Consider the following 22265-nt stretch of genomic DNA (forward strand, 5'->3'; position numbering starts at 1 on the left):
CTTTGAAAATATTTTGTAAAAGTTATTTTGAAAGGCATTAATTGTTTATTCAAATCATTCATATTTTCTATCATCAAGGAGATTTCATGTTCTGGATGTGGAATTTATAAAAAGTCAAAAATACTTGAATTTCTGCTTTTGAATATATTTCATTTTAAGACTCCAATGGCTGTCCATAATTTTTAAGTCCAACTTAGAGTTAAGTTCTACTTAGGATCTTTGTGAAACACCCCCCCCCCCCCCCCTACACTGTTTCCGATCAGCCTGTTGTCAGTCTGGTATCGGTCTATTTGGTGTGACTGCGATATTAAGTTCTGGTATGTGGTTTGGTTTAGTTTGATCCTGACTACTTAGAAAGCATGTGTATGCGTGCAAGTAAGCAACCAGGGGACCGAGGACTTTAAGTCCTCTCCAAGGGACTTGGTAATGAGCACATAGACTTGGTTTCCTACCTGGGACATCCCAGTTACGAGACCACTGCTCTACCCCTGCCATCGTTTGGTATCATGGTTAAGGAAAAAGGTGCCATACAAGTTTTCATGCAGGAGATGCAAAATATATTCCCATAACCTGGAGATATCACTTTCCAGCATGCTCCGACAAATATTCCTCAAGAAGATTTAGTTAAAACAAAAAGCTGGACTGCACTATAGTTCTCCTTAGAACTATAAGCTAAGAAAGATAACCAACAGTCTTTTTCAAGACTACACCAACAGTCCTTTTCAGGACTACACACCCTCAAGAAAGATCCTCAATGTATCCTCAATCCTCCCTCTCTCTCTCTCACATGGTGCACCCGCAAGCTAATGTATAAAATTGAAACATTGTCTATGGCAGTGTGGCCTTTCCTATAGAGATATCATACATTGTGCAATGTATTCCAACATTCTTGAGACTGTCGGTCATCCTGCAGTGTATCGTGAAGAGCATTGCCTTCTTGGTAATCAATAACAATGTCTCACAGCTGTGCAAAAACAGTCTCATAAAGCTCTATGCCGCCATGCATAAAATGCCTCGTGTACCTAAGAGGTTGAACATCACTGTCAAGTGAATTTAAAGTTTTAAAGAAAAATGTTATCACATCCATAAGAACTGTCCCGTGTGATGCATGGCTGGAAAGGCATGCCAGCTGAGGTTGTACATCACAGCCAAGTCAAAATTTAAAGAGAAGGTTGAGTTCTGTTCAAGCGATTGCATTGTGAAAGCGTTGTGGAATTGATCAGAAACATTGATCATCTAGCATAAGTATTTATGTGTATTGCAAGGTTCTGGAATCATCAAAATGCTAAGAAATTTGGCCCAGTCTTGATAAAGTTACAAGCACTGTACACAGAAAGATGTATATGGGACTAAACGAACATGTGGCGAAAAAATCCTTCCCGAATTTTATGATGTTACATGCCATATTTAGAATATTAAGGCATTTGAAGAGCCATGCTTTTCAGGGAACATGTTTTATCTAATGTTCTTCCACACTTGCATTTAATACGCTCACTAATAATTTTTCACCTCTTCCCAGAACTCAACCTTCTCTGTAAGTGTACCGATCACAAGAAAATACTTTGCTCTGTATGTTAGGGGTTCCATGTCGTAATACATTATTAAAAATATGAGCTTAAAATATTACTTCTGTATAGAGATTTTGCAGGTTTGAATACTCTCCAGTAACATAATATTGACCTGTGAGAACCCAAATCTGACTGGGGTTCAGTGTAGGCCATTTTTTTGCTATTCTCCATTTTATTCATAATAATTTCTGTTAGCCCAAACAAAGCTGGGTGAAGTTTTGTTTCTTCCCTTTTCTGGATGATCAGGACCATTCTATAGAGGTGTTGTGGTCTAGTGGATAAGTCACCCGACTGCAGATCACAAGGTACAGGGTTCAAGTCCCGCTGCAGCACTAATGTCCTTTGGCAAGACGTTAATCTACATTTGCCACTCTCCACCCAGGTGAACATGTAAATAGGTACCTGATATGCTTGAGTGCTAGTTACTTTGGCAGCTCGGCTACAACCAGGGTAATATGTGTAAAGCGCCATGAGCGTCAGAGCCTGGCAGATACCGGCGCTATATAGATATCCATAATATTATTCTAGCTGTACACAAACTATTCTTTTAGGCGATTGGCACACATCAAATTCTGCAAGCATCACACGGTTTATGGGAACAGTCCTATGTGACATGCATGAGTGGCAGAACATGCCAGTTATGTATCCATGCTTGAGATGGGGCATACATTTTACTCAACGACAGACATCCAGTAGAACAAGAAGTCCTAAGTGTTTTATCGCCGGAGGGCCCTGCCCGAGAAATCAGATGTGGAAAAACACATGCAAAGCGATACAGTTGGACTGTCAGAGGTAATAATTGTGTTAGAGCCCCCAGGCCCACACCTGCAAACCATTCCCTAGCACACACTCTATTTCGGGTTTGTGGGACTGAAGACGAGGAGTTGAATAAAAGAAGGAAAAGAGGGTCTAGTCTGGTGCTCCGTATGACAGCAGGTTACTCTATTATGGGAGATAACATCTTCTGGCATTTGATACCATCATAATTTTTTTTCTATCGTAATCAGATGTGAAATGGGAAAAACATGCATGCACCTATAGGTACGTAAACCTGCATTGTTGCCATGTCTGCAATAAAGCCCATTTCACACTCTATGATCGGACAGCTTGTCAGCTTTGGAAGAAAATTCATCATCATCAAATATAAAAGTTTGAATCTATTAACTCTTCCAACGTGTCTGTAACTGAGGTTATTCTAAGTAATGTAAATATTAAGACTACACTAGCTCTGAAACAAGCAAACAAATTATAAACTTGTTTTAAAGACAAAGTAAATGTCTAAAGTCACTATTCCTACAGAGAAAATAAGCTGAAGTGAGCAAAACGTGTAGTTTTCACTTTAATTTCCATGTTCGTGTATAGGCTTTGAGAGAAATAAACATGCATTAAACATATCAGGTTTTCCAAGACATCAATGCTTTGTTGTTTAGAAGGATTCTGTATGCTTCCCGCTTGTCATGATTGTTGAGACAGTGAAAACATGATGTTGGGAGGATTCATGGTGGCTAACTCTCACTCAACCACCGTCATCTATTTATTCTGTTTGATAGAGTCTGATTGCTGGGGAGAAACTTGACACCTGTCCACCATTAAAGATTATTCTCTGTTTTTTTTTTTGAAGGCCACTTTCATACAAGGCTTTAATACAAAAATATGAGAAAGTTCAGGAGAAAATGTAGTAGCATAGAGCACGTTACATCAAATTTGACCTACAATCAGTCATACAAATCTGTTGCATCTTCAGTCTTGCAGCAGTTAATCATATCGTCGCTGTTTTCACGAAGTGACGGTAGTGAAAAAAAATTGCATTCACTTTGCGTTACGATTTTCCTCACTACCGTCACTTCGTGAAAACAAGGACGATATGTTATCATGCTCTGTATCTATCTGTTTCATAAAATTGATTTACCATTCCTTGTAAGTTACGATTGATTGAAAGAGAAACAATACATTGTAACTCTTTTAAAGGGAATGTAGCACGACAAGACTACATGTCTTTCCCATGGCCTGACTCGGAGCCAATCGAGTATAATATGAATAATGAATATGACGACGCGACTGCAGTATTCACGTGCGTGCAACATACGTGAAACCAAAGCGTGAAGAAAACTTTTGCAAACGCTAGCGTGCACTGACCGTTATTCAAGTCCGATTGTATACTTGCAGTTGTCCTAAAGTAGTCGGAGATGACGTGTATTTGCCATGCTACATCCCCTTTAATACGTTACAGGGCCGACGGCATGTTGTTTGAGAACTGTATCACTGGGTAGGACTTGGCATGAACAAGCACTGAATGGGTCGTGATGTGACCTTTAGAAGTGATTGAAGCTCAATGCAACTTACATGAGCACACACCTCCCTTAAATTATGAACACATTCCTATGAGGTTCTATGACTTATAATGCTCTGGCAACAATTACTCCCAGGATGATTTCTTACACCAAACCAATGCCTAACTTCAACCTCGTTCTAAACCCTGTGCATGTACCTAACCCTAAACCCAACTCAAAATTTACTTGCAACCGTAATACTTGATAGATATCTTTGAGGAAATAAAGATTGAAGCAAATGACACCTGAGCGATATCAATTTAACCCCTTTTCACTATAAAGTCATCCCTTTTTGGGATTGGATTGTTATGCGCATATATGTGTGTTTTTTATACCATGTTTCTCCTCGTGTGAATGAGTCCCCTCTCGAGTCTGACCTGCAGCACCAATCATGTGGCCTCTTATATGTTGATGATATAAGCTACATGTATGCATAAGAGTCTTTCAGACTAAACAATTGTCTTTAACGAGCTAATAAAACAAACGTGTCTGTTCAAACAACGGACCGTTGAGTCACATGAGGTGTCTGAGACCTCTCTCGTATTGGAAGGGTCAAAGGGAAGGAATTACTTATAAGTGTAAAGCTTTCGGAGCAAAACAAAAGAGACAAGTACCCACACAACTACATGTAAATTCAAAGGCAAATCTAAGAAATGGGGGGAGGGGGGGTGGGAGTAGGGATCACATACAGTTATACAACCCCTCTATTAGGGCTGTGCACAACAGTGTAATGAGGTACCCGAGTACACTCCCAGGCTCACAGGCGAATACTCGAATATTCGGACGCCATGTTTTTTTATAATTTTTTTGAATTTTTTTGAATTTTTTTGAATTTTTTTGAATTTTTTTGATTTTTTTTTATTTTTTTTGAATTTTTTTGATTTTTTTTTAATTTTTTGATTTTTGGATTTTTTTTCTTTTTTTTCTTTTTTTGCCACTACCATACGCTTCGGCAGTTTCTCAGGTCCCTCGCTGAAAACGCATGCAACTTTACTTTGAGTTGCAGTTGAAGGCGCCGATTTAATAAGAATAATAACAGTAAACAATGCTGTTTTAAAAACCAAAGATGGCAGAATAATCCATTTTCCTCCAAGTCCAAACAGAAATCTGGACATTTGGTCCCAGTTTCTGAAAGGTGAGTTTGACAGTGCTTGAGTTGGGAAACATTTTTACCGACGGTACCATGCCAGCGGACGCCGCTCTCCCTGGCACGGGTAAGCACTGGCCTGGACATTTTTTTTTTTTTTTTTTTTTTTTTGTGGCCGAATATTCGGGTACAAGAAATCGTACCCGAGTAGTTGTCAACCGTGCGGGTACTCGAGCATTCGACTACCCGTCGCAGCCTTACCCTCTATCATCCAGCACATAGCAACACGCCATCGGCTAGTGAGTATGTTGCAGCTTTAATATAGGTTAATCTATTGCCCCAGAAAGCAAGTGCACGCTTGAAGGGATAGACACATTACAAAAAGCCAAGGGCATGGAGACCTATCCAAGGGACTACAAATATCATAATCTACAAAGATTTAAACCCTGAACCTTCTTCTAAAGCCACTTCTCTACTGAGAAAGGATTAGCTTGAATTTGGATGATTGTATATTAACTTTTAATATCAATGAATCCAAGTTAAAGAAAAACTTGTTTACAAAAGAAATTTCTATAGACATAGTAGGGCAGTAAACCATATCCATAAGCACTATTTAAACCAAGTCACTTGAAGATAAAGTTGGGTTCTGGTCATCCGATTGCATTGTGAAATGGATCAGAAAAAGTTGATCATGTAGCATGTAAGTATTGATGTGTACTACAAGGTTCTGGAGTCATCAAAATCATAACAAATTTGGCCCAGTCTTGGTAAAGTAACAAGCACTGTACACAGAAAGATGTGTATGGGACTACACAATGGTGCCGGGGCTAGCTTACCTTGATTTCCTTATCCTTCTATGCTCATTATTCAGCCAGTATACATTTTCTACCAAAATTGTTTGGCAAATGATATTTATTTGTAATCTTGAACATTCAGTGTAAAAGTTTCAATTGATTCTGTGAGAATTCATTTTCTTTTTTTACCAGAACTCAAGTTTATCTTTAAAGGCAAGTTGTTAGAAGTGGATCTCTCTAAGGACAATAGGTGCACATCCCCCCCCCCCCCAACAAAGCTCAAACTGTTATTATCATAAATACACACAAAGTAGCAAAAGGAAATCAAGGAATCCTGAATTTGCCACTGGTGAAGGTAATACTAAATGAAACAGGATAGCAATACTGATAGGGCACACCATGAAATATCTTTGGGAGGCATCAATCATTCATGTTTATGTCCAAACATCTTGAGAGTTGCCATCAATCATACAACATAAGGTGCCCAACATAAGAAGAAAATATTGAATACTGATAGAGGGGGCGGGAGGGGGCGGGAGAGACCTAGTCATGACACGGACAAGCTGTTATTCATAGTGTGCCACTGTGATTTATATTCTGAAAAGACTGCCGTGGAAATTACAAGTATATCGCAAGATGAAATAGGGGCTAATTACAGCATGTATATTTGCTTGAGTTAAGCATGAAGCGGGGCAAAAACTAAAACTTGATTTGCTGTTTCAAGTAATAGTCAAACTGCTCTAAAATTGTGTGCATTGTGCAAATTATAAACAACATTTTAACAATACATGTGGCTCATTATTTTTCGTGGTTTTTATAAGTTTAAGAGAGCATATATCTCCTTCACAACTTTCTTTCACTTCAGTTCAGTTTCAGCTGAAGAACAAAACTTTTTAAAGAAAACCGAAAATGTACATGTATGTCATACTAATGTGTGTGTATATATGTGTGAGGGAGGGGGTGGGGGACAAAATAAATGCTCTCTATACATTCCAGATAATTTTCACATCTAAAGATATCTTACAGTTTAAATGAGTAATGAATTAATATAGAAAGACTTAAGGGAAAGGATTGGTCTATTACTCAATAGTACATATGCCTCTGAAACCTCTAAAGCACATGAACTGTTTTACATCAAAGACTACTTATCCGAGAGAAGAACTTGATTTAGAAACTCTTTACATGACATATAAATCATGAATAAAATGTGACAAGCACTGTTAGCATAAAGATAACACAAATAAACATTGGCTGGTTAACGATGTCCAATTTCACTGCAACGTGTGCACGAGGCTCGTACATCATTATCTGCTTTAGATATGAACTCATCTGTCACAGATGCTCTTGGCATTTTATGTAATGTAACAAGTTCTATTTAAGTTCAAATGTTCATGCTCTACTCAGGTAGAAGATGGATTTAATCATTCTATAATCTTGAGGACATTCACTCAAGACTACGTTCTTGTTATAAAGGTACCTACATGTATTAACTTATATTGATTACAAAAACGAATACCTAATTAAAGAGCACTCTGCAGGCTATTATTACTGCAGTCACTAGATTGAATTATGATTCTGCTTCTTATAGGCCCGAATTCATAAAGGAGGTTTACATTTGACCACTGGTTTAAACCTTTTATTTACATAACCCATGGTTTAAAAATTAGCGCAAAAAAAGCATACCATGCCTGGCGCGTGTCTAATATTGGACCTCTTGTCTGTGTCACACTTATTTTGCGCTTTTTTTAATCCATGGGTTAAGTAAATGAGGGTTTAAACTATGGGTTAAATCTAAACCTCCTTTTTGAATTTGGGCCATAGTGTACACTCTCCACTCCACTCCACTGGGGGAGCATTCCAGCCAGTCACTATTTGACAGTCGTACTCATGTTAATCCAATCACAGTAATGTTCAACTTCTACCAGGTGTCCATTACTTCAACTCATTAACTCTTTAAATGCCGCACAAATAATCTCCCTCTGCCACAGTGTACATGTCATGGGATAGATATACTAAAGGGCTCAACATGATTTTACTGCTTCCACTACAAGATTAATCTGTAATAGTGTTGTCATAGAGCAGATCAAGACTCGAAATGGGTGATGAAGCAAAGCCACTGTGTTGCACAAAATAATCCATTTGTCAGTTGGTGCCTATTGTTTTGTGCAGAATTGCATGTGTGGCAAATGGGCGACTGTGCAGAGAGGCAAGGAAAGCAAACAAAATGTTAACATACTGAAAAAGTGGACTACTTCAAGAAACAGTTCATTCAGGAACCCGTTTCACAAAACTTGTCATCAGTGACAAATGACAGATTTTGTTATAAGCTACTGAAATTCTTGCTTCTGATTGGTTATCAGCAGATTTGTCACTGATTTTTGTCATTTGTCATTGAAAAAGGCTTTGTGAAACGGGTCCCAGATGTACTATAGTATAAAGCATGCTGCATTGACGCTGTTTTAATGTCAATGACTTGTTACAAGAGAACTCTGTCTGGGAATAACTGATGAAACCCTGTATGTGGGTGTTGAAATCATTGTATTTGATTTATCTCTGGAAATAGATCTTTCTAGCATCAAGAAACCACAAAACCACACATCTCCAGAGCAAGTGAAACGAGTTGAACAGACTTCAGACTATCTGCTTTGTGAATCAATAATGTGGTATGAAACTACTGTCATGTGAAAACAATTAGAAAAGCACGTACTCTGACTAGAGACATTAATGATTATAAGCAGAGATGAAAAACAGATATACAATGCATATTGAAATAGTAATATAGTACATTCACAGTCAACCACAAAACAGTAGCCAAACTATATAAAAGAACAAACAAATGTGTTAATAAATGTTTTTTAAAGAAAGAAAACCCCGCCCCTCCACCCCCCACACACACACACACACACATAAACACCAGAAAAATTTTATCTTCTACAATTCATTACATTAATACAAGTCTTACTCCTATTCGAACAAATAGTTCAAACGGAATTACGACCCCAAACATTTTTCCAACAAATTTCACAGGCATATCTTTCCCCTTCATAAATGCTATGACCTAAAAATTCTCATGCCTCTCTTTCTTTTCTTCCCAAGTAAGTTTTCATGAAAATAAGATCTAATTTCTTTTTAGAAAATAGATTCATTCAATCTGTCATTTAAACAACATTCAACAAGTCATAGCACATAAATACATTAAAACAGTACAAATTTGGTTATCACTGAAACAAAGAGATGAAACAAAGAGATGAAGCAAATCTATTTGGTGAAGAAGGTAATAAATCGACTATCGCTTTGGTTGCATGTCTATAAGATATTAAAGTATCTTTAAAATCATCATTCCCCCTCTCTCAGATGGTGTAACTGTAAGCCTGCTGTATATCTACATCACTATGCAAGCCAATACTTATAAGCAACATCATTTGTTTGTTGTAGTTTTTTTCTGAAAGATTTTATTTTTCTAAAAATCCATAAATATTTTCAGATCTTGATATTCAATGGCTGAACATTAAATGAGGTCACCTAAAAGCCCCTGTGGTATATTCCTAAACATGGGGGGAAAGACCAAGAATGTAGAGACCTTTGGAGCTCCGAGCTGAAGGGGGATGGGCAAAGCGTCAAAATAGCCCCCAAGAAAAAAAACCTCATTTCTAAAGCGAGCTCCTGCAACAGATGAGCCATTTTACACTGGGCAATATACATAGATGCATGCATTTCCTTTCTTATGTTACTGGAATAATCAATCCGAAACAAGGAACCCTGACGCCATGGGAATCTGTCAGTAACATTCACAAACATAAACATCACTCTCATTCGTCGCCCCTAGCAATACATGCCAAGTTTAGATGCAGTAGCCATGTTCATACATTAAGCTCTATTTTTATAAGAGTGACTTTGTTTTAGGATTTCTTCAAGATTTCTTCCTGATGGTGAGCATTTGAACAACATTTTGTTATTAATTTTATAGTACATGTGCCTGATTCTTGAGAGTAAGCGTGCAAGCTGTAGCCTGAAAACATCGCCAAAAAAGTCAATATAGTACATGAATAACTTTTCTATCTTTAATCAGATTTTTATCAAACTTTCACTCATCAATGACTGGCTTCTTTTACTAGGACACGAAACCAACGCACACACTAATCAGCATTAATCCACCCTGGACAGCTACCAATAAAAGATTTTGAGTGCAACACGTTCTAGATTCAATATCAGTTCCTTTTATTTCTCTGCTTTTAAAATCAACTTGATATCAGGGCGGAGCTTCGCCCTTTAGAACCATGCAAGTCTCCATGGGAATTCTCACAAGTTGTCTCTTGGGAGTAAAAACATCTTGGCCCGATCTCAAATTAGCCATCTTGATCAGCCCGCAGTTGCAAGTAGCAGGCTATTTGGTCTAGAAAATATCCGAAGAAAGCTTGGTCTTGTTTCCCCAAAAACGCTAGTTTGTGATGAGCATATCAGTCTGGTGAAGACGCAATCTTCGAGCTTCAGGAAAATAACCCGAGTCTGAAAATAGCTGGTTATTTTGCAACTTCGGTCTGATTACGACAGGCCTGGTAACTTCAGATGTTTTGCCCCTCCTTCCTCAGGCCAAGGTCTGGATACGCCACTGCAACCAGCCACCGCTGGCCAAGTTTTCTCACTAAGCAATAATGGAAGATGCCTCTGTAAATTTAGGATGACAGGGCCTGGTAATTGCCACTTTGCCAACTCATCAAGCGCACTTCAGCCGTAATTGGCCCTCTAGATACCCATACACGCCTTTCCTTTCCCCAATACATATCGTTATGGATAAACCAACCTCTCCATAGTGACAAGTATTGTATTGCAAACATTATCTTGCTTAGGTACCCCCGTGATTTCTTAGACTTGATCATTAGGAGGAGAGAGGAATGCCATGCTATGCTATGTGCTTTACATGAACATGGGCAAAGATCGTTCATACATTGATAAGGTCTAGGACATCACACTCTATGCAATGAAAACATTTTGATAATTGATTACAACAATTGTAAAAGACACTTCAACATTGTTCATGATTTATTAAAAACAATGTTTAATACTTCATATCAAACATAATAAAGCTCCGCTTGCTTGGAAGCCTATGAAAGAGGTTTGTGTATTCTATAAATGAAAGTCATTATTATCATGACCACCCAAAGTACAAGTACAATGAACTAAACTTCAGTAACTATCAGTTGAGTAATACCACCTGTCTGTAAAGACCACTAAAAATCCTAGAGCAGTGGTTCTCACTGAAGCCTGTACATAATGACTGCCTGCTTATAATGACCATATTTCTTATCTTCCTTGAGTCTTTGTATCGTCTGTCTGGAGCCAGGAGGGGGTTAACTCAAATACTTCATCACAGAGTTAATTCTTTTCTGGCCCTAAACAGGCAAAAATTATAATAATAATAATAATAACATGCCGTTCTTGTATAGCGCATATCACATTATTATATAACATCTCTATGCGCTTTTTCTAGTTTGAATGAATCTTGCATTCTTTTTTTGATACACTACCATTACACTACTGAAGCTTCATCAACAGTGTCTAATCAACAGTGGAGAAACCAGATACAGAACATCACCACAAGAGTTGTAAAGAGACAAAACAATGAATTTTGGCATTTGGGCAACATAAGATCCAATTTGTCGTATGTGTGAATTGGTGCAAAAGGAAAGATAATTCACGACTAAAACTCATTTATTCTGGGTGTGAACGGCCCTAGCAGTCTTCTTGATACACTACCATTACAAAGCAGAGCTTTCATCAAGAGTGTGTAATCAACGCTGGACTAACCGGATACAGAACATAGCCATAGGGAAGGAAACTTTCTGTCAGGAGCTAATTCAATCTCGTGAGGCCCTTCCCTCTCCGTCGATCGGCCCACCGCCCCCTCCACCGTACTCCCCAGTTGCTTGGGACTTATTTTCCTTGCACCTTCATTGCACCTCCAATGCCTCAAACATAGATGCTTGGCATAGGTCACATGACCATCTACTATGCGTTCATGTGATCAACAGAGACGTTGAAATGTACGATGGGGTGGTGTCTTTTACGGTGGTTACCAAAAAAAAGGGTCATCCTTTTTGGTGTGTATAATGAATGTCTGTATTACCCAGGAAGGTGGGAGGACCTAAGGGGCACATTTTAGGACAGTTGGATGCAATTCTCCTGAAATCATTGGCAGTTTTACTCAGGAAAGGTTACATTGCAATCAATTATATTCAGAAATATATTGTGAACTATAACCCCATGATGGGAATTATAATCAACAGAACCTGTTTTGTAATACCTTAGCCCTGATCATTCCAGGACAGTTCGCACATGGCAACACTGTAAACGTTATTATTTTCGCGCGATTACTTTTTTGCGCTGGGCGACCCCAAAACATATTCGCTGGTTCTTAAATTTGCGTTGCACCAAATTCAGCCCGTTCATGACACGCATACAAAGTCATGTTTATATTTTCGCGGGTTCTAAAATTTACAGACCCCGACTTAAGCACGAAATCCTCAAAAATTAAAGTACCGAGAATATTTCTGCGTTAACAGTAAGTGAGATTTAAGAATAAATTTGTGAATAGCACTTTTTGTGCACATGAAGATCAGTGGAATAAGGAATTCTCATTTAATTTTTTTTCATTTAACATCATTATTAATATCCAAATCTATTTCATATCATACGCAATGTTAAAATGGGTAACAAAAGAACACCATAAGAGATTTAAACTGTAATTCTCATCTCTCTTTTCCTGCGGTGTGAATGATCTACTGCACATCAAAAATAGTCCCAAAGAACTAGACAGGGCCCCATGCTAGTGCTGCTCACACAGGATTCAATTACAACCACTTGCAGGCATTTTGTTAAAGGGTTGTCTGTCTGACATGCGCAACAGATCCTATAGTCTTTGCCATGACGAAAGCCACAGAAGATACTGTGGTTTGACTGGTGTAGCAGTATCACCATCAATAGAAGTTCTTAACAAACTCTGCATGGAAAACACACTGCTTACAGACCAAAAGAAACATATTCCTGATCCCGATTATCTACCCCCATAAAGTGAATAAGTTATTTAAGTGGTTCTCTGTGTGACATATGCAACAGTACATGTATAGTCTTTGCAATTACAAAAGGCACAGAAGATACCGTGCTTTGACTGGTGTAGCAGTATCACCATCAATAGAAGTTCTTGACGAACTCTGCATGGAAGACAACTGCTTACAGATCAGAAAAAAATTAATCCTGATCCCGATTATCTACCCCCTCAAAGTGAATATGTGTACCGTTTAAGTTTCCATTACAGAATTTCATCTCACAGTAACATAAGACATGTACCTCACACCGGGAAAGGGTAATGGATTCATGGGATATTTTCCTTTTCTTGGAGCATATATATATATATATATATCACAAATCTATATAAAGTTTTACCCTTTAGAGACACTTCTCTATTGGCATTCTCAATTGCTTGTTAAATTAATTTTTTTAATTTTCCGTCAACAACGCAATGTTTTCCCATTAGAGAATAGTAATTTAAGAGAAACTAATTATTCAGCAAGGCTTTAATGGCATGTCTTTAACACAATAAATCTATTTGTGATGGATACATTTTGAAAAACATAAAACTCTTCTTTGAAGTCAAAATACAGTCCATCCACAGCAAACTCTTTGCATTTGCTTTCCATCCTTACAGGTGTCTAGCGAAACAAAATCTATTTTGGACCAAAACATATCCATATTTAGCAAGTTAATGATGAAATGAGAGACCGACAATTGTTTTTATTAAATTAATGTCAGAGGGTTGAAATAAACATGATAATATGTACATGTAAAGATGTTATTCAACTTGGGATCAAGCAAAACGGAATTAAATTTCTGCTTACGCACATGCCCACTACTCAGCTCAAGGCAACATGCAACATAATAAGCCTCCACCAACTGATTTGTTTCATCCAATGTCTGGCAGACTAATTCAACCATGTATTGCCATGCATCTCTCTCTCTCTCTCTCTTTCTCCCTTGTCTGTCTCTCTCTCTTTCTCTCATCTCTCTCTTTCTCCCTTGTCTGTCTCTCTCTTGCTCGCTCCCTCTCTCACTCCCTTCTTCCTCTCCCTCTTTCCCCCTCTCTCTCCCTCCCTCCCATCTCTCTCTCTCTCTCTCATCTCTCTCTCTCTCTTTCTTCCTTCTCTGTCTCTCTTGCTCACTCACTCTCTCCTCTCACTCCTCCACCTCTCTCTCTCTCCCTCCCTTCCTCTTCCCCCTCTCTCTCCCTCCCTCCCATCTCTCTCTCTCTCATCTATATCTTTCTTCCTTCTCTGTCTCTCTTGCTCCCTTTCCCTCCTCCCCCCTCCCTCCCTCCCTCTCTCCCTCCCTCCCTCCCTCCCTCCCTCCCTCCCTCCCTCCCTCCCTCCCTCCCTCCCTCCCTCCCTCCCTCCCTCCCTCCCTCCCTCCCTCCCTCCCTCCCTCCCTCCCTCCCTCCCTCCCTCCCTTCTTCCTCTCCCTTCCTTCTTCCTCTCCCTCCTTTCCCCCTCTCTCTTTCTCCCTCTCTGCCTCCTATCTCTCTCCCTCTGATGCGCCAATGTGCGAGTGCTTTTTGAGTTAACAAAACAATGTGCATCTACATGGTGCATGATAAAAGCCTCCACTCATAAAAAATTTCTCTCTCCATTGACCAACACATTACGTATAATTGTGCTTTTCCTACTCAAATGCCAGAAGCATTTACATTATTCATTCGCCTATTTCTTTTTTCCTATCTCGAAAGAAGTATGCAGTCTTCTTCTACGAGAGAAGAAACGAAAAACTGCCGCACATTACCACCGTAACACAGGAAAGAGAACATGCATTATTACAATATTAGTTATATATTAATTTCATCACATAAAAATGTAGTATTTTCATGTCGTAGCTTCTGTTGCTTTAATTATTTTTCTAACTTCTTGTACATGTATATTTTTGTATCACATGGTATATTTTTTAGAAAGTGATTATCATGAAGCAGGTGATATGGACAGTGAAAAAAATACACGGGGTATTAACCTAATAAGGTTAAAATTTCATCCATAAAAGGGACATCTTGTGACAAGAAAGATATTGAAATTGAATATTGCATAGAGAACATATTTATGTGTCTTTTTCGGAGGCGCCGCTGCACGCACGGCGGCGCAGAGATGCGAGTGTGAGAAAGATGGCTGATGAATGAATATTTCATCTGTCTGTTATTACACTCAGGATCCTTTTATCATAAAAGCAATCCGCTATAAATAACCAGGACTGAGGAATTTATTGTTTTCTTCAAAGCCTGCTTGATTTGGCAAGATCTATATCAATTTGAGAGGTATATTCTAAGTGATGTTTGATGTACACCTCTCACTCCCTCTCTCTCCCCCTCTCTCTAGCTCATGATTTAGATGGGAGAATGACGGTAGAAAATATACTTTGCAAAACTCTCTCTCTCTTTCCAAGTCAGTCAAGTCTACTATTTTCCCCTCTCGTTAGATGTAATACCACGCTCCCTCGTTCTCTCTCTCTCTCTCTTTCTCTTTCTTCATTGTTATCTGTTTCAGACATTTGGTCCTTTTTTTTCTTTTTTTCTCTATAATTGATTCTCTTAGAATTAAAGTCTTTTTCCTCCACTAAATTGCACCACATTTGTTTTGAAAAGAAAGATTAGGGCATTCAGCATTTATAGTACATTGCATATTTGCAAAATAAATACATTTTTAAACCTCTTCCTATTATACTATCCATAAACAAAATGAGAAGTGATTAAATTTTTTGTTTTAAATTGCTATAGATCCCCCCCCCCCCCCTTAACAATAAGTATCCGAAAAGCTTTTCAAGTTTCCATCAAATACAATTCTGTTGGTTTAACATGGACAGCTTTTGATTGCAAGGTGTAAAATTTTCTTCAGCTCATCAATTTGACCTACAGGCATTGTGCCCCCCCCCTTACTGCCTCTCATAGGTTACGTCTGTGGTAAGTTAAACTCTTTATGTGTTTATCTCCCAGTGCCATATTGTCTTTGCCATTGGATAATTTTACCAAAGGCGACCAGGTTAAACAATAGTTTCCTGTGTTAAACTAAGGATTTATACAGGTCATTACTAACTATGGATCATTTTGCATAAAAACATTCCTTCAATAAAGTGGGCCTGTTCTTTTGCAGATTCTACTAAGTCCTTAGGAACAGATTCTGGTTTGGCATACAAGGGGTTAAGAAGGTGCAAGAAACACCACTCTCATTTGTATGAGTGTCTATGGGTGCGTTTAAGCTCAATTTTGAAGGCAGAATGAGCGATTTGAAACGCACATCATAAACGTTCATCGTAATCGCAGTTCCACGGTGTACTGTTTATGCTCACTTCTCTGGCTCCTCCATGCAATTCTCGCTGGGTGGCCTTAATTGGCCTTGCAGGTGGATTCGCAAACCTGCACTGTGCATGCTACGTAGACCCACTAGAGGTCGGTGCGTTGACCCCATTTAAACGTGTTTACAAATTGTAAATGCACCTTTTTGTGCGTTTACGATCGGTGATCTTGATCTCCGTTTTTCGGTGATTCTACAAAAGTGAGAAAGGACGCAACCGTGTTTTGAACTAAACGCGTAATAGATGCCTGATTCTGGCCAGAAAAAGTTGAGAATAAACATACCTTATGAGGGATTGGTGTGAAACATTGACATTGTGAACAACCTTATCATCTTTCAATTTGGTCAAGAGCAAACGCTGCACAAGAGAGCTCAGCAAACAAAACAAGGAAATATTGAAATTAAGGCCTAGGAACAGATTATGGTCTGGCATACAGAGGGTTAAGAAGGTGCAGGAGACACCACTCTCATTTGTATGAGTGTCTATGAGGGGAGTGGTGTGAAACATTGACATTATGAACAACCTTATCATCTTTCAACTTGGTCAAGAGCATAGGCTGCAGATGAGAGCTCAGCAAACAAAACTGCGGAAATATTGAAATTGGCACGTCCATTTGCACTGATTTCAATGAAAATGCGAGTGGTATCGATTAGCACAACTTACGCATTCACCCTCTTTCTCTCTCCTTTTCAAACCTCAATCTAGCCCCAGGCATATCTCCTTTATTTATATTTTTCCGGAGCCAAAACAGGAGCGAAAGAAAAGAGGGTTCCCACAAGGGCTAGTTCAGTCTTTTCAACGCCACATATGATTACAGCAACTGCGTGGAATGTGACGTAAACATTACGCCCGTTTGAGCCCGAAACATGAGGGTGAGGGCATGCCACATGTTCCTGTCTGAGTGATGGGATGGATTTGGGGGCAACATTAGAGTGGGTCTGATGAAATGTGACATTCTTGGGCAAATTCTTTGAGGTCTAGGTTTCAATCTGGTCACTTGATCAGAGGTTTAATAGACTGCTGTACTTTTCATGAAAGCAGAGATGAATTAAATTCTCTTAAATAAATGGATATTGAAGTTCCACTTGCAGAAGTCAAGAAATAGATTACCATAAATCTATAAGCAAAGGAAGTTTTCATACCATAATTTATGTCACAATCACCATAAAATTGAATAATGTAATAATTCTATGGTGTATTATTCTAGAGGTTACATGTTACTTTTGTCTACAGTATACATGTACATTGCGTTCATGTTCTTCTTACTTGGTATAAAAAATAATATTTTTCATTGAAAGTGGTAAAAAGCCTCCAACCCTAAAGGATCTTAGAATGTAAGTCATGAAGCTGAATTGTGAGTCATCAATGCAGCCCAACCTTCCTTGATGATAATGTCAGAGCGTTCATCTGCAGCCCGCTTCCTGGCTCGAAGAAGGGTCACTATGGATTCTAGACTGGTCTTATTAATGTCCATAATAGTGTTAAAAATCTCAAATCCTAAATCGTGAATGACCTACCTGAATCGTGGGTCATCAATGCAGCCCGACCTTCCTTCATGATCATGTCAGAGCGTTCATCTCCAGCCAGCATCTTGGCCAGGAGAAGGGTCACAATGGACTCTAGACTGGTCTGGTTGATGTCCAGCAGGAGAATGGCTCGATTCACAAAGTTCCCAACGTCTAGTGAGGCTCTGACCTCTGCGCTGAAATCCTTCATAGGGATCCTCTGTACCAATGTAAACACATAAAGAGAGGTTTAAGCCCCTCTAAAGTGTTGGGAGCCCCCCAAATTGAATATTGATGAAAAAATAGAAAACTTAGGTTTTCTACGTATAACAGAGAACCAAAATTATGTATTCTTCTATCAATATTTGTCTTCAAACACATTTTGGGGGAAATCTTTGCAGAAGTGTGTCTTAAATGACATCCTCTTTCACATTATGATATAATTTAAGTGAAATATTGCCATCCAATTTTTGGCAAATTTGGGGGCTCCCAACACTTTTAAGTGGCTTTAACATTTGATGCTCCTTATTATCTCCCAGTCAATCACAAAATGCTTTAGTGATAAGGCCTTGATAAGACAGAATCGTCTTCTTCAACCATTGAACAGCTAATAAGGTAAAAATGTATTTTAAAAAATATCTTAATACTACTCTATACTATGAAAAGTCGTAAGATAAACATAAACATACAAGCTGGCAAACAGTTATCCTTTGCATCTGTGAAAGTGTACACTTAGTGTTTAGGATCAAATGACCGTTTAGTATGTCATACATTCTTGCTTAGAGCATGAACAAATCAATTGTAATAATTAACAATTTGGGATAAATCTGTGGTAACAAAAAATACATTTGATTCAAGGAAACTCCTATTGTCCACTTCAGAAAATAAAGGGGAGGTGGTTAAATAAATTGATGAAGTTGTGAAAAGGAAAAAAAAGAAAAAAATTGCTTACCTCGTGCTGTGCATACATCAATGTGACTTCCTCCTCCTCATCTGTAAATGAAAGAAAATAATGAAACAAGAATTAACTCTTCCGTTGCTCTCTTCGCATTTCTCCATGTTTGCCACAACTGCATTTTTGCAGGAAAAAATAGGTAATCATTTGAAGGAAGGGTTGTTTTGTGCAACACATTGGATTTGTAAATTGACCCATTGTGATCTCGGTTAGCTACATGACAACCCTTTGAACACTGGCATGGGTTAATCTTGCGCTGGAAACAGTTAAATAATCTTGAAACCTTTGGTATATCTATCCCATTATAAAAACAATTATTTTATTTGTGTGGCTTATAAAGAGTTTTACAAAAATCGAATTAGAATTCTGCTTCATCCAACATCACAGAAATACTTCATAATATATTTCTATTCAAAATAAGACTTTTTTTTAACAGTAGTTTTGGAGATGTGGCACTTTTCACTTTATATAACAATCAATACAAATTCAGCCCTCTTAAAGTACCCTCAAAAGTGAGTTCATACCAACTATACCATGTGACAAATTGTCACAAGTGGAAGTTAACCTATGAAGTGCTCTGTCAAAATTATATGCAAAAAGTAAAATAATGAACAGTATGCCTAATTTTCAACACCTTACAATGACCTTTTCACTGCTAATTTATGATTTACATGTAGGTGTATTTTTGTATGCTGATTATCTCACATGAAAGGCTCCCAGTTTAAAAGGAATGGCTTTCCCATGAACGTAAATTGTGAGGCATCTTTACCATCCAAAACAGATGATTGCAAAGATGGAAAAATGAGACCCTTTCAAAACATGTTTACAGTTAAAATCCATATCCACATGGAGGTAAAGCAATTACAGCTGATAAAGTCATCATTCATAGGGGTGTTTACGTCGATAGCAGATATAAACATGACGTTGGCAGGAATTATCTTCTAAGACAATTACAGCTTGTCCACACACAACACAATTTATCCCAAAACTCTATAGCGAAACGTCATATAAAGAATCATTGTATAAATTCCAGGGTGTACACACACACACAAGAAAGTAATCCCGAAACTCTAAAGCGAACCGTCGTAAAGGTGCGCAGTTTGCTACTGCGGTCATGAAATGGAAGTGGAAATGAGAGGTCAGGTCTCCTTTTGCTTGAGGTCGTGTTAAGCCCCGACCAGTTATACCATTTTAGCTCGACTAGTTATACTAGTTACGTCCACACATAACACATTCCGTGATTAGGCGTGATTAGGCGTGATTCTTTATTGAGTTCTAGTTCGAGGCGATGCCCGAACCCCCGTTGTATCGTTAGTAAGCGTCCACACACACACAATTTCATTGTATTAACTATCCCAAAATGGTATAACTATCCCGAAACGGTATAACTAATCATCTCTAATCACGGAAAGTGTTGTGTGTGGACACGGGATTAGACAACCAATACCTAGACACACTAGAGACCAACACCAGACCAACAGAAAACAGAACATGCAATAAGTCATTGCGGAGATGGAACTTGTACAAATGACACCAAATATTATAACAGATCTGTTACACGTAGAGAAGTCCCACTTTGTACATTTTAGAATAATCACTGCCAAAGTGATGGATGTGCTTCATGAACATCTTTTTTTCGCCTTCTTGAAAAGAATAGTTTCACCTGTGTACCATAGAATAAATTAATAAAAGAGCAGTTGTCCCAATGGGTTTTTACAGTGTTTAACAAATTGCTTTTATCTGCCCATGCACAAATAGTATTTCTGACAGCTTCTTGGCTTGTTTCTGGAATATAACAGAAATGGCTAACCAGAACAAGAATTCAGCGGTAACACTGAAATGTTACAAGTACGTTTCGACAGAAAAGCAATAAACCATTTATTAGCGCAGCTCACAGAATTACCGAGGTACTCTAGATGTCTGGAAAGTGGAAATTGTTTGGGCATTGATGTAACACCTTGTATTGTGATACGCAGTGACACCGTAACCTTAAGCCGTAATGTTCATGGAAACGTTTCTACAGAGCTGAGATGGCAAGCGTAACCAGAAAAAAATCCACCTCTGAAGACGAGTACTATACTCTGTTAACATTACCTGTATAAACAAGACAAGAATATGGTTTGTTTCTACAGGAGTGTGAACCTACAAATCCATTAGACACGGACAGTAACATAAAGTTGTGTCATTTTGAACATGAAGAAAACCATTTAAATTACCCTATATGGCCAAGTAGTGTAAAAAAGATATCTTTGCAGATGCTCTCTCTCTAGCATTTCAATTAACAATAAATTAACAAAACACAAGCTAAATAATTTTAAATTGAAATCATCTGTTCTGGCGATTTTTGTAGATTTTTATCATTAAAATGTCTGGAAATGTCATTTTGCATTTCTGTGTATCAAATGGATACCAGACAAATATATTATCTAGGGTCCTCTGGTAATTGTTGTGTTCCGTTAAAGTTTTATCGGGGGGGGGGGGGGGTTGAATTGGTATCAATGGTTGGGAGATGCGAAGGTCGAGGGTTCGAATCCCGACACGACACGGCACTTGCTACTCTCCACCCAGGTGTTAAATAGGTACCCGGTAGGACGCGACCGTCATTGTTGGTCGAACAGTTTTTGAGCGTCATGTAACGCCTGGCTGGAATGCTCCCCAGGGAGTGGAGATTGTGCACACAGTGTGTGCGGGCAAGCACTGAATCCAATGACAGGGGTAATGGTATATTTGTAAAGCGCTTAGAGACATTTGTAAAAGCGCTATATAAAAATTAAATATTATTATTATTAGGGCATAAATGTTTAAAAAGTTCAGCACACCCTAGTGATGCCTCTCGCTCCGGCAAGAGTACATCGCCTAGTAATGTGCCAAAATGATGTTTAAGGCTATTACATCATCTGTTCAGAGCCAGAAGGCTGTTCACTCTGTGTTAAAGCCCTTCTGCACTAGTTTGGCCAGGGGGATTAGACACTGACAGGTGGTTACATGTATGTCATCAAATCAGCTCTCAGTTAACATAAGAAAAAGGGGATCATGGAGGACCAATAGGCACCGATTAGGCATGGTTTGCTATATAGAGGGCGCAAGTAGCTTTAAGTAGTGCAGTGGGGCTTAAAGGTATATGAGTTAATGCCCTTCTGGCTCAAAAGAGACCATATCATCTGCTCAGAGTAAGGGTGCGTTCAATCGACACTTTTTCACCCTAGAATCACGATTTTTAAAGCGTTTTTTTCATCGGTCGTAAAATAAACGTGTTTAAGAACACAAACATGAAACGTTGAAAAAGATGCGTTTTGTATCATGATTCAGCAGAATCACGGTTGCTAAAATTTGATTGAACGAATGGAGAGAAGGGCATTGTCATGTCTCTATGCAACAATACAAACTTTGCCCCCTTAAGCTGCCCTCCCCCCCCCCCCCCCCATATTTGGCCTCTTCTGACCCTTAGGAATCAGGAGGAGGAGGTTAGACCATCATGATCTGACAGTGTCCCGACTGCCTTGAAGAGCATACATGAATTACATGTGCTTCATTACCGTGTATCTCGTTTCCTACATGGTCATGCTCTCAATCATGTGCAGTAGAAGGATGTAAGGATGATTCTAAATGCCGCAAGCATATCACACCTTAGCCAAGGCCAAGACAA

General features: G+C 38.7%; 1 protein-coding gene across 3 annotated transcripts in view; it reads right to left on the bottom strand.

Annotated features, from left to right (window-relative positions):
- Nucleotides 1–18686, bottom strand: part of LOC579418 (sodium bicarbonate transporter-like protein 11) — a 77848-nt gene extending 59162 nt beyond the window's left edge. For all 3 annotated transcript variants that reach the window (XM_030996745.1, XM_030996744.1, XM_030996743.1), the window contains exons 1-2: nt 18617–18686; nt 17677–17884 (exon numbers count right to left, since the gene is read on the bottom strand). In XM_030996745.1, the coding sequence (XP_030852605.1) occupies nt 17677–17884; nt 18617–18634 (226 nt within the window). In that variant the 5' untranslated portion in view covers nt 18635–18686. The remainder of the gene's footprint in view (nt 1–17676; nt 17885–18616) is intronic.
- Between the last annotated feature and the right edge of the window lie 3579 nt (nt 18687–22265).

The sequence above is a fragment of the Strongylocentrotus purpuratus genome, unplaced genomic scaffold (genome assembly GCF_000002235.5).
Source record: "Strongylocentrotus purpuratus isolate Spur 01 unplaced genomic scaffold, Spur_5.0 spur5_scaffold_3, whole genome shotgun sequence".
NCBI classification, from domain to species: Eukaryota; Metazoa; Echinodermata; class Echinoidea; order Camarodonta; family Strongylocentrotidae; genus Strongylocentrotus; species Strongylocentrotus purpuratus.